The 12,692-nt window shown below is 39.3% G+C and overlaps 1 protein-coding gene across 1 annotated transcript in view; it reads left to right on the top strand.

The window, feature by feature from the left end:
* The window catches only part of UNC5C (unc-5 netrin receptor C), a 353,904-nt gene that overhangs the window by 339,117 nt on the left and 2,095 nt on the right, over positions 1 to 12,692 (top strand). The window contains exons 14-17 of the mRNA XM_018554497.1: positions 2,686 to 2,919; positions 6,155 to 6,304; positions 8,218 to 8,382; positions 12,043 to 12,224. Of these exons, the coding sequence (XP_018409999.1) occupies positions 2,686 to 2,919; positions 6,155 to 6,304; positions 8,218 to 8,382; positions 12,043 to 12,224 (731 nt within the window). The remainder of the gene's footprint in view (positions 1 to 2,685; positions 2,920 to 6,154; positions 6,305 to 8,217; positions 8,383 to 12,042; positions 12,225 to 12,692) is intronic.

The raw sequence follows: 12,692 nt of genomic DNA, 5'->3' as shown, positions 1-12,692 counted from the left end.
TGCACACCTAGATATTCAGCATTGTCCAGGTGCAATCAGTCTATGTGTCTTATGTGGTTACACAGACAAGAGGTTACTGCATCCTGAGACTGTTTCGTTTGGTTTTACACTGCTAAATGTGGCTAAACCAATCTATATGCCTAGGACCAATATGCCAACGGGACAACTAGCATTTTCAAAATAATTACTCAGTACAACTTTCCCTTATAGGCCAGTTCTGCTCAGAAGTGCTAAGTATGGGTGGGCACAAGGAATTAAATAGCTCAATGACTTCTTCCAGTGGTGAGATTTCCCTCCATTACTTTGTGTCTCCACCTTGTTCCACAAGGTCATAAATTAAGTATCATGCACATGAATCTTTATCTCCAGCCATCTGAATCTCCTAAATTTTGGACTGTCTGGGGCTTGGATCAAGTCGTCACTTGGCTTGGCAGTAGGGTAGAGCTAAGAATTCTATTGCTATTGGAATCCTAAAAAAATATACTGTAGTGACCATGTAATTAAATTTGCCAGCAGTTCTAAAGAGATGTAAGTAGTGACTATGTGATAAGACATGCCAGCAACTACTCAAAAAGGCAGCATTCGTAGCAACAACAAACAAATGTTCCCAAATATTAGAAATGAAGATAGAATTCTTGGCCAGCTTAAAGGAAGCCTTTTTCATAAATTAATAGCTTATGTGGTCCACACACACTCACACACATGCACACACACACACACACACACACACACACACACACACACACACACACTGTATATATCACTTTTTCTTTTATTAAAGTGAGTACCTCTTTACTTCAAGTAAACTTATTTTACATTTGCTAAAACGCATTTATGCAAAACATAATGGATTTTAGGAAATGTGTTCACTTCTACACTTCACGTTTAGGAATGGATTAGATATGCACTTTTCCTGCAACTAGCGGATATTATCTTGTTTCCTAATGTTTTCTTGTAAGCTAAATTTAATATGAAAAGAAAACCTCTTGTATCAGTTACTGATTGACTTGTGAGTACAATGTTACTTGTACTATATTTTATGGATAAATACAGTGCATCTGCCAAAAGAAAAAGGTAGCATACAACAGGTATAAGTAATCGCTAGAGTTGATGTTAAAGGGAATTATATACGGCAATTTTGGTAAAGAAAATCTGTCATATGTGAGCCAAGATCAGGGTATTGTGGAGCAGACCATGGTACTGTAGAAATCATGTTGCCAATTATAATTTACGCCTGATTTTAAATACTTGATTTTGTTTATAACAGACTATTGGCCATACAAAATCTTTATGTAGACAAGATTGCTCTTCTTAGATATGGTGGACCCAAAATCAAGTTATTATTTTAACATGAATCCAGCCAAAGACAGATTTAGTGAAATATGATTTTGTTTATACTTGCTGGTTGTCGAAATGATTTCAAGCTAGGTGAGGAAGAATTTCAAAACTCACTTTCTATATGGTTATGATGTGCTTATGGGCAGCTGTACTAACAATCTAGGCACATATGCTTAGTACTTGCTCTTTCTTGGTTATGCAGAATTTACAGTAGCTAATAACGGGGCAGTAATCATTAATTGGGCATTAGTTTATATAGAAATGCTTTTAATTAAAAATCTTGGAGAGACAAGTCCCAGTAGCTTATTTCAGGTGATATTTGAGATAAAGGTGGTATTTTAGAAGGTTTTCTTTTTTTATGTACCCATACATATCTACCGCAAACTGGAACTAAAAATCACCAATATGAGGGAACAATTATGTCTTGCCCGCTGGTATTTTTAGCATCTTTGAGCCTAAAAGAGGTGACAAAGGATAACAAGTACATATCTTAAAATGTATCTAAACTGAAACCTTTTATTGTGGGTTTGATAGAGCAAGGAAGGATTAGAAACTCTATCAGGTTTTTTTTGCTTTTTTTCCTGCTGGTTTAATTCACTCTCTCTATTTGTCTTGGGGACCATTGTTAACAGAACTGAAAGTCAGAGAAAATCCAGATTTGACTTGTCACCATATCAGGAATTAAGGGTAAATCTATATCCATCACTTTGGAGAGTTTTTCTCTTACGTCCGGTTGTCTACAGGAAAGGGATTGAAGAATAATCTCTCCAATAGAACACAGACAGAAAGAAGCTGACAAAGATTTAACCCATTACCTATGCTATCCAAATGTCTGTGAAGGTTCTCATTCATCCAGGTCATGGTATATCTGTAAAAAATAAGTCAAGGCAACTGGACTTGTTGTATTTTTATTGAAGACGTTTCACTGGACACCCGACCAGCTTTCTCAATTCAGAATGACTCTTAATTCTCTGGAAATAAATATGGTGAATGTCCCTCCAATCCACATAATCTGTCACAACCAGGGGTTGAACCAGGCAATCAACACCTTGTTGTGACAGATTATGTGGATTGGAGCAACATTCACCATATTTATTCCCAGATATTTTTTTGTACAAGTCATTCTGAATTGAGAGCTGGTCGGCTGTCCAGTGAAACGCCTTCAAGAAAAATACAGCAATTCCAGTTGCCTTGACTTATTTTTACAGAAATGCTATCCAGAGCAAAAAAAAACTTTTGAATTTTGGATAGCTACTTCAACATGGACACATTTGTGAATGGCACTTCTTACAACGACCTATAAGGTACATGTACTGGCCTATGATAACAACATTTTTTTTTTTACAGGATGTTGTAGTTGTTGGGGAAGAGAATTTTACCACACCTTGTTACATCCAGATGGATTCAGAAGCCTGTCACATCCTCACAGAAACATTAAGCACCTATTCACTGGTGGGACAATCTACAAGCAAATCATCAGCAAAGAGACTGAAACTAGCTATTTTCGGGCCAACATCCTGCACATCTCTGGAGTATAACATCCGGGTTTACTGCTTAGATGATACACAAGATGCACTCAAGGTACCCCACATTCTGTGTATGAACCTTTACAGGGTTAAATACCATGAAGTCACTCACACTCCGTTTGTAAAAAGCAGTCAATCTCCTTTATTGACTGAACATGATGTCACATACACAATGCGACGTTTCGGGACCAGGCAACACTGTTGTTTGCCTGAAGAAGGGATTGCCTGATCTCTAAATGTCGATTTGTGTATGTGACATCATGTTCAGTTAATAAAGGAGATTGAAACATATCTACAAACGGAATGCGAGTGATTCATGGTGTTTTGCATTTGATGTGCGGAGGCATTTGCTGTCACTTTCAGCACCCCCCAGTTTTCGTTTGGGCTTTATCCAGTCAAGAGTGCGATGGGATCTACTACATTTTGAAATCATTTACAGGGTTATTCACAAAGCTGCCAAAGGCAGCCGTGTGAATAACCGAGCCGAAATGCACAGAGCCAAACAACGTTCAGCTATTCACTCCGGCTCAGTACGGCTGAAATCAGCCGTACATCAGCTGCCTTCGGGCAGCCGAACATGCTCTGCATGTTCGGCTGAGCCGAAGTGCAGAGGGACTTCGAGTCAGCCGATCCAACATCTGGATCAGCTGAGCCGAAGCTCCGGCAGCTCACTCGCTGCTGTTAACTCCTATTCTGAAAGGGGCTAAATGGCAGTGAGTGAATAGCCGAATGCCGCAGAGCATTGGTACCTCCAAGGTACTGAGCTGAATGGAAAAGAAGTGAAATGAATGGGAAAAATTCTTTTTAAATTAATTAAAAAATTTAAATAAATAGGCAAATATATATATATATTCAGCTTGGCAATTCTGCTCAGTACCACCGAGGCAGCTAGCAGAATAGGAAAAAAGTTAAATGAGCGGAAAAAAATAAAAATGTTGAAAAATGATAAAAAAAAAATATATATTTTAAAGAAAAAAAAAGAATTGGGCGTAGCTAGCAGTGACAGCTGGCTCCACCCAACTGTTTCCTATTGGCCGGCACCTGCAAGAGTCTTCTAGCAGGTCCTGGGCCAATGAATAACAACTGGACAGAGCAGGACGTGAGGTCATAGCTAACTCCCCAAATTGTTATTGTTTAATGACAGATCAGCATCCCTAGGTCATTTGGGGACGCTGATCTGTCATTACAACTGGGCGGACCGAGCCGTGAGATCACGGCTGGCTTTGCCCAGCTGCCATTTGCGTGGAGATCGGTCGGCTTCGGCCGACCTTTCCCAATGCTTTGGCTGTCACTTCGGCTGAGCCGCTTGTCTGCCTTTTTGCTATTGTGAATAGCCCGTACAGCAGCCCTTCGGTTCAACTGAACCGAAGGGCAAAGACGGCCGAATAGAGCTGAAGGAACAGCTAAAGCTACGGCTGTATCCTTCGGCTCCATAGTGAATAACCCCTTTAGTGTTAAATGTTAAAATCTATTTTATTCTTTTAAGGTGTGTTTTAATCTTCCTATACCAGTTATTGTAATATTAAATGTCACCAACATTATGTCACAATCTCACACATAATTATGTAGACTGAACGCAGTGAGGGGAATTTATTAAAACTGGAGCAGACAAAATCTGGAGCAACTGTTCATGGCTTCTCCCTTTCATTTTCAAATCTTAACTGAACAAACTGAAGAGATAAGCTGATTGGTTGCCCTGGGTAACTGCTCCAGATTTAGTTTGCTCCAGTTTTGATAAATTCCCCCCATTGTGTTTATGGTATTACAGAACAGAAAGTAGCTGATATTAGCAGTTTTGTACATTGACTGACTTTTTATACCAAGGCAGGTACATCCTGCTAACAAATATATTTTATTAAATAAATAACATCAAATGGGGTTTTACATCAATACACAGATTTTTGTAAGCATCAAATTAATTACATGGAACTGATCTCAGATTTAGTGGAAATTTATTTTCAAAATGCTTAAATGTACAAATGTAGATATGAGCTCTTATCTTGGTACAGCAAAGTAATTATCTATGTAAACAGTATGTATTGACCTGCCTGGTACCATTGTGGGTTTCCTATTGGCCGGCACCTGCAAGAGTCTTCTAGCAGGTCCTGGGCCAATGAATAATAACTGGGCAGAGCAGGACGTGAGGTCATAGCTAACTCCCCAAATTGTTATTGTTTAATGACAGATCAGCATCCCTAAAGTTAAAAATTTTGCCTACTATTCAATATTCAAACATGCCTTATCATAATATATACACATACGGTAGGTGTCTATGCAATGCTGTGTTTGAAGGCGATAACAGCTGTTAGAAGAGCTTTTTATAGTCCTATGTATTTTTACATTTCCCCAGTTGTCACAAGTACATTTAAACTAGCACCGAAATTTTGGTCACCAAAAACATATTGGCAAAAAATGGTACTTTGGGCAAAATGCCAAAATTGTGGTGCATCAATGGTGTTTCTCTCCTTCCCCCTGTGTCTGTCTGACACAGAGCATCATCCAGGGGGGAGGAGAGAAACTTTCAGGAGGCCTAACGGGGCGGGGAGGATAGTGCTGGGAGCTGTGTCACAGGAGGCCGAGCTCTCCTCCCACACCATCCCATTAGGCCTCCTGTGACAGGCAGAGGCTCAGGATAGAGAGCAGTGTGGGGTAGGAAACAGCTGTCAGCTGTCACAGAAGGCCAAGTGGGCAGTGTGGAGAGTAGTCAGCTCTCATCCATGTCACAGGAGGTTGAGCTCTCCTCCACACCGCCGGCTCAACCTCCTGTGACAGCCAAAGGAGTCAGGATGGAGAACGGTTACAAGCACTCAACGATCAGCAGGAAGTGCTGTACATCTCCACAGCTTATGAATATACATTTAGAACCCTGATATTTTCCCAGAGCCCCCAACAGTAAAGTAGAAAAAAAATACAAAATTAAATTTAAAAAAAAAATCAAAAGGTTAGAAAAAATAATTTTCGTTTTAAGCCTGGCAAGTTTTGGTTTCTGTCTGAAAATTGCATTTTGGTGCACCTCTAATTTAAACATTTTCCCCAAAAATATAATGTGCAGTTCAATATAGAATAACCTCAAAAGGGCACGGAGCTTACAAGCTCTGTACCAACCTTGGCATGGGTGAAAATGACTGTTCCTGTAAATAAAAAAACAATCATGGATGTCCACTGTAAAGAAATCTGATAAGATTGGATAGATTGGGTGACAGTCTCTATAGAAACCATTCCTGATCCTGTGATAATTATTTGTACATCCTTTCATTATACCTAATCCCATTTTCTTCTACAATACACAGGAAGTGTTACAGCAGGAAAGAAAACTTGGTGGCCAGTTACTGGATGAGCCTAAAACACTTCACTTTAAAGGAAGCACCCATAATCTCCGCCTGTCCGTTCACGACATTCCACACTCACTTTGGAAAAGTAAATTGCTAGCTAAATATCAGGTAAGCTTACCAGTCAAAAACTTCCTTATTGGTGTAACTTTATATCATTGTCAACTGAATCAGAGTTGGAGCAATAGAGTACATAATCACATGGCCAGATTGGGGTTGCAATCTAATAATTTACAATCACCAGTTCTCAAATTCCAGTGTTTTCTTTAAAAAAACCAAAATGTTTTCCTCTGGGAGGATTTGTCTAAACTTCATATGGATAATTAAAATACAGTAGACTTCATGTGTTTAAATGGATTAGAACTAAGGCTTTCCATACAGAAGCTGATTTTGGGTTGTTTCTGTGTAGATTTAAAAAATATATTACAAATGTCCATTGAACAAGTGACACTGCAGCATCCTATGTACGTAAATGATGACTGACAACTAAAAAAGTAGGCTATATCAGTCAAAATGGTTTTCCAGCTTGCTGGAAAATGTTCTGTATATGTTAATTTTCATTGACCTGTAACCATTTTAATAAATGAGATTTATTGAATATTCATCGTTTTTATTTAATCTTTCCAAGAATCATCCCATCTCTGGCCAGCCTAAGATCCAGGAGGAATAGCAAAGGCCATTGGTGGCTTTGGCTCTTGTTAATAATTATGTGCAGTCCTGGATGACAAATTTATAGTGAAGAATTTTTCATTTGGTTGCACCACTGACAGGGGTCTGAAGTAATGTGGAATGTTTTTTTCTGATCATACAGTGTAGGGTACCAGTAATTAAGCAGTGTCTAGTTGGATTCTTGTTTCATGCAATAGTTTTACTCCTTATTTATTAACAAATAGAAATCAAATTATGGTGTGCAAGGTATACAATCCCATGGCAACCTATCAGAAACAATCCCCTAGCTGATCTGTCTCCAGCATACTTAATACTAGTAAATATCGGTTACTGCATTGTAGTTTTCAAGAATAAACCGGCTTCAATGGGTGTCTCAGTTAATAAATTGCATAAATGCTGATTCTCCCTGGAATTAATGCCTCAGTTACATGTTACAGTAATCCTCATCATCAGCTACTTTGTTCCATACTTCCCACAACATGTTTCCTGATTCCGCTGGCCTGGTCAAGGCTGTTACCCTTGGCAAAACTTCAGCAGCATTGTGCAAGCAGCTCAGTATGGATCGGATAGAATGCTAGTTCAGCATCTTCTTGCCATTGCCTACAGGCTGAACAACCTCTCTTCAGTGCTTTCAGCTTCCATTAACCAGGTTTCACTCCATAGCCCATCTCTCCCAGGGGAGCTGAACACTGTGCTCATAATGTGCTGAACTAATACAGGCTGAAGGAAGCAGTAGAAGATTGCCTCTACTGCAGAGGAGCAGACTCCTTGTGAATAACAAGAGCTGGCTCTTGTTGTACAAGTTGTATTTTTATTGGCATTGTGTCTGCCACTTAGTGGCTTGTGTAGTACAGGCATCCAGATTCCTGATGACAAGAGGGGGAGGAAGTATTTCCCAGATACGTTTTTTCCTGTTCTCAGGTCTTCCCTTTGCAAAATGACACCCATTTAGTTAAAGAGTAACTTCACCAGCCTACCAAAATTTGTATTGTAAGGAAGGCCAGCGAAGTAACACACTTTGTATATAATACTCATTACCTATGTTGTTTCATTGTGTGGGCATCAGATTTATTCAGCGTGCCCAAAGGGAACATCATTTTGTTTGTTGACATGGAGGCCTGTCTTCAGTTGTGTACAGTTATCAACTGAATAGACATGGCATTCCACTGAGTGTAGATCCTGCATGACAACAAGCACACCACAAATATTTATGCTTGTCACAAGGAGTACATGAAGAGCTGGTACAAGTAACAAAAGAATGAGAGGTAACTTGCAGGAACAAAAAAAAATATGATAATATGGCTACTAATGTGCTGGTTTAAGCTAATGATTTCTATCACTGTGCGCTCTTTCAGGAAATCCCATTCTATCAGGTTTGGAGTGGATGCCAAAGGAATCTTCAATGTACCTTCACTCTGGAACGCTTCAATCTCAGCACTGTTGACTTATCTTGCAAGTTATGTGTCAGACAGGTAGAAGGGGAAGGACAGATCTTCCAGCTAAACTGTACAGCATCAGAGGTACGTACATAATCCGTCCATAGAGGAACTCAAATGTCACCTAATTAGAAGTGATAATCCACAGTTATAAACACTAGAAAAGGCTCATTAAAAAAATGTAATATCTACTAAGTCAGAATTAAGGTGACTAATGCCAATTTAATTGCAGGCAATGCTTTAATTTGTTTTTATTACAGCTTATATATAGTACTTGCTGACCGCTCTTTCTTCTCTACCATGCTCATTGTGGCATGATTTTATAGAATGCCTTGTAGTCGTACCTGCATAACATGTAAAAAAAATGATCTAATATACTTCTTGCTGTAAAATACATAGAAGAGGAAATAGGGGTATTCTGTAATCATATAAAAGCAAGATGCTGTAGGGCAAGTGCCTTTACACAGTTCATGCACCATCAGGATGGCTTCTAATTCTCTTTTTATTTTCTCATTTTTCTCTTTTTCACAATGTAAAAGGGAACCTCTTCCCTTGCATAGTACATTTTAGTAAGAATGTAATTTATATGAAGTGCGTCTTATATTCACTGTAAACACTTCAGCAGTTACTTGGTACATTATAGAACATTTCTTTCATATTCTTTCCTATGAACATAAGTGGTGTAATTACCCCTCCCTGTGGTACCTATCCTAAACAGTCATTTTCAAAATGCCTTGCTATGCTACCTGTTGTAACATACAGTATCTGCAAGAAAGGATGACAAAGCTGCTCCTTTTTCTTAAGTAGAACTGTGGTAAGGCTATAGAGAGCTAAATAAATAACAAGTAAATAAACTGTAAAACAATTCTTTACAGACCTCTGCAACTGCCAACACTGCGGAGTAATCCATGTTTAAAGGGTAGTACCCTGGAAGAATGTTCAGAGCAAAGTGCTGAGACCCACTTGAATGATTTCATTGCGTCTCTTGTGAAATTTTAGGGAGAATTGCCTCAAAGTACCTGCAGCTACAGAGGTCAGATAGGTTATGTTTTAAACGTTATTTATTGTAGGTTTAGAATATGCAAATATTTGAATGTGAATCTCTCATGTGTGACAGTGCTGCAGAGCAGACCTTAAGTGACACTAAACTCAGGAGTTAAATCTTAAACATGCCTTCAAGTACCTTAAAAGAGAACTATGGGGTGAACTTTTTATCCCATAATTCTCTTTAGGGTCATGGGAGGACATATACTAACATCCACCAGTGACCCAAAGCTTAGTATATAGCGGGCTATTGCCCACTATATACTGAGAGCGCCACAGCCGGGACGGATCCCGACAATACTGTTGAGATCCACCCAGCTGGCTGATTGACAGCGGGCTCTGCCTACCTAGAGGCAGAGCCAACTGTGCCCGCCCCCTCCCCGTCCGTTGCTACAGTCGGCATTGGAGAATCGGATGATCAGAGAGGGAGGGGGAAATCCCTGCGGGGAGTGGTGACTGACAATCACCGCTCACTGCAGGGAGATGATTGTAAAGTGAGCAAGTGACGGTATGTGTTCGCTCACTTTCCGATCTATAGAGCCGGCGTGTGACAGTTTCAATGTCACACGTCGGCTCTAACAATGAGGATGAGTGTAAATTACTCACCTTTTAGTTCTCCTTTAATTATTAACAAATATGTATCTTATTTGTGTATTACTCGGCTGTAGATCCTCAAATCACCTCTGAATCATGCTGGCACTGTCCTTCCTTCTGGAGGGTGGCTACTTTTGTTCCCCATGGTCCCTGTGTCCATCACGGGAGTGAGTTTGAAGCGGTGGCTACTTTACAACACACACAAAGACCATGGAGAAGAAAAGTTGGCACCCTCCAGAAGGAAGGACAGTGTCAGCACCAATTCAGAGATGATTTGAGGATCTACAGCCGAGTGACACACAAATAAGATACATTTCTGTTAATAGTTAAGGTACTTTTTAGGGTTTAACTCTTGAGTTTAGTGTCACTTTAAACATTGCAGAAATCCCCTTAACATTAGGAATTCAAAAATAATTGGAATGTCACAGCAGTGGCAGATCATTGACTTTGGTGTCTTTCCTTGCAGAATGGTGGAGCTCTCAACAGAGCTCTGCCCATGGACTGAAATATTTTTAAACATGGCTACACAAAAAGTAGAATGTTTTTTTTAAACGTGTAAACATTTAAATAATGTTTATTTTAACATTGATGTGGACATACAGACAGACTTTGGAAATATATTTTTCTTTATAAATTGCCTTTAAACAATATCAATCCACCAAGGATTGTTGTTAATAAATAAAAGTGAAAAACTAAGCATTCTCTTTTTGAATTTATAAGATGTGCATGACCTGTGATTCAACAACCACTTTACTACGTGTTAATATTAACAGTCAGTGATAAGCAACCAGTTTAACCTCAGGATTAGCAGTGGATCAAACTGATTTGCAGCAAGCAGATTTTCTCTGCAGCATGTTGCCAGAACTGATCCACTCCGTGAGTCCTTTGGGTCTCTTTGTGTGGAGACCTTTAATGGGAAGGCCTTCTTCCCTTTCTTATTTGCAGTGAGAGAGCACAAGGGATTATTTGTGTGGATTCTCTGTCCCCTGTGATGTTGAAAACCTAACAAGGAAATGCTATATTACGTTTTTGACATCACAAAGGGTCAGGAATCCCATCATATAATTCTTGTGCTCTCTGCAACGACATAAGGCTTAAGAGAATGGCCGTTTAAAAGGCCATCTATTCCCCATGAGCATCTCGGTACACTCAGTCACCTACTACTCATAAGCTTTATTGAAGCCTTCGCGCAGCAGCCACTCTGGCTGTTCTTACTGTTTTTCTGAGGACAGCGTCACAATAAGAATACATCGTTTTGAGATGTAACAACACAAACAAGCACTGTCCATGCAGGGCAGGCTTAGGTTGGTTCATAAAAGGCCTTTTATGTGAGCTTTTTAAAGAGGGTCCTCAATAGATCCTGCTCCCTTGCTGAACTCTGGAATAGAGCACCCACTTGCTGGCCTACTAGTAAAGGGTTCAATGGTCTTCTTTACTATTTCATTAAATGACAGCAGGATTATGAATATCCCCCCTGGGAGGAACAAACTCTGCTGTGTTTAAGCATTAACAGGGGATTTTGTGTCTATTATTTACTTTCATTTACCAGATCAATTATATATAGCAATATGTTTTACATGATATTTTACATTTTTATATGCCACTTATGTATCCTAATTATGCAATATTTTTGCTGTAAATTACAATATCTAATCTTGCAGGCACAAATGAGTCCATGAACTATGCAAATTAAGCTGCTATCCTTTTTTTTTAACATATATTGGCCCATGGTAAAGTTCTTGTAATTAGTTATAAAAAGCAGTCCAATGTTGTGTATAAAATGCTGTATGAATTGCTTTGAATGAAGACAAGTCTAGTTTACATGCATTAGTGCAATTAACCCCTGCAGCAAGCTAGGCTAGATCTAATTGATACAGGTCTGTGTTCCAGACATAGACTAAACATCCAGGGACACAAACAGAGGTACAGTTTAATGGCAAGCTAGTTATGAATATTTTATTCATCGCAGGAGGCTAGAAATGATGCCGGCAGAGGGAGTTTTGGAATTTACAGCTAGAAGTCTTATAAAGTTAGAAGAAGCTGTGTGCTCCAATCCATACACAGAAATGGTCTTCAGCATAAATGATTTGTTTATTCCTTTTGCAGGAAACAAGCTGTATTATCGATTATCCTCTCATGGATTCAGCGAGTACCATTACTACCATTATAGGACCAAGTGCTTTCAGTATCCCTCTAACTATTCGGCAGAAGCTCTGCAGTAGTCTAGATGCTCCCCAGACTCGAGGCCATGACTGGAGGATGCTGGCACACAAACTCAACTTAGACAGGTAATGCAACTGAAAATATCAATGATAATGTAACACAATTCTCCATCCAGGTTTTTCTACTGCAGTTAATATAAAACAACCTTCAAATTTAACTTTAATGGGGAAGTGTAATTGTTGTCACAATTTTTGAAATAAAGGTGCTGTGAGCAGTTTAAATAAAATGTAAATATTTTTCTTAATTTAATTTCTTTAATTTGTGAATATTTACATATGTGAGGGCAGCCATATTTGCTCATTATACAGTTTATCTCTGCCTAGCAGTCTTGTCCAATGACTGTGCTTCAATGTTCCTCTCTGTCAATGGAAGTCTAAGGGGTCTATTCACGAAGCTGCCGAGGGCAGCCGAGTGAATGAGCGATCTGAAGTGAAGTGAGCCGAACACAGTTCGGCTATTCACTCCAGGCTGGTACGGCTAATTTCAGCCGTACATCGGCTGAAATCAGCCGTACATCGGCTTGCTTTGTGTGG

This window comes from Nanorana parkeri, unplaced genomic scaffold, assembly GCF_000935625.1.
Source record: "Nanorana parkeri isolate BGI_ZX_2015 unplaced genomic scaffold, ASM93562v1 scaffold162, whole genome shotgun sequence".
NCBI lineage: Eukaryota > Metazoa > Chordata > Amphibia > Anura > Dicroglossidae > Nanorana > Nanorana parkeri.
This window is presented reverse-complemented; position numbering and strand designations above follow the sequence as displayed.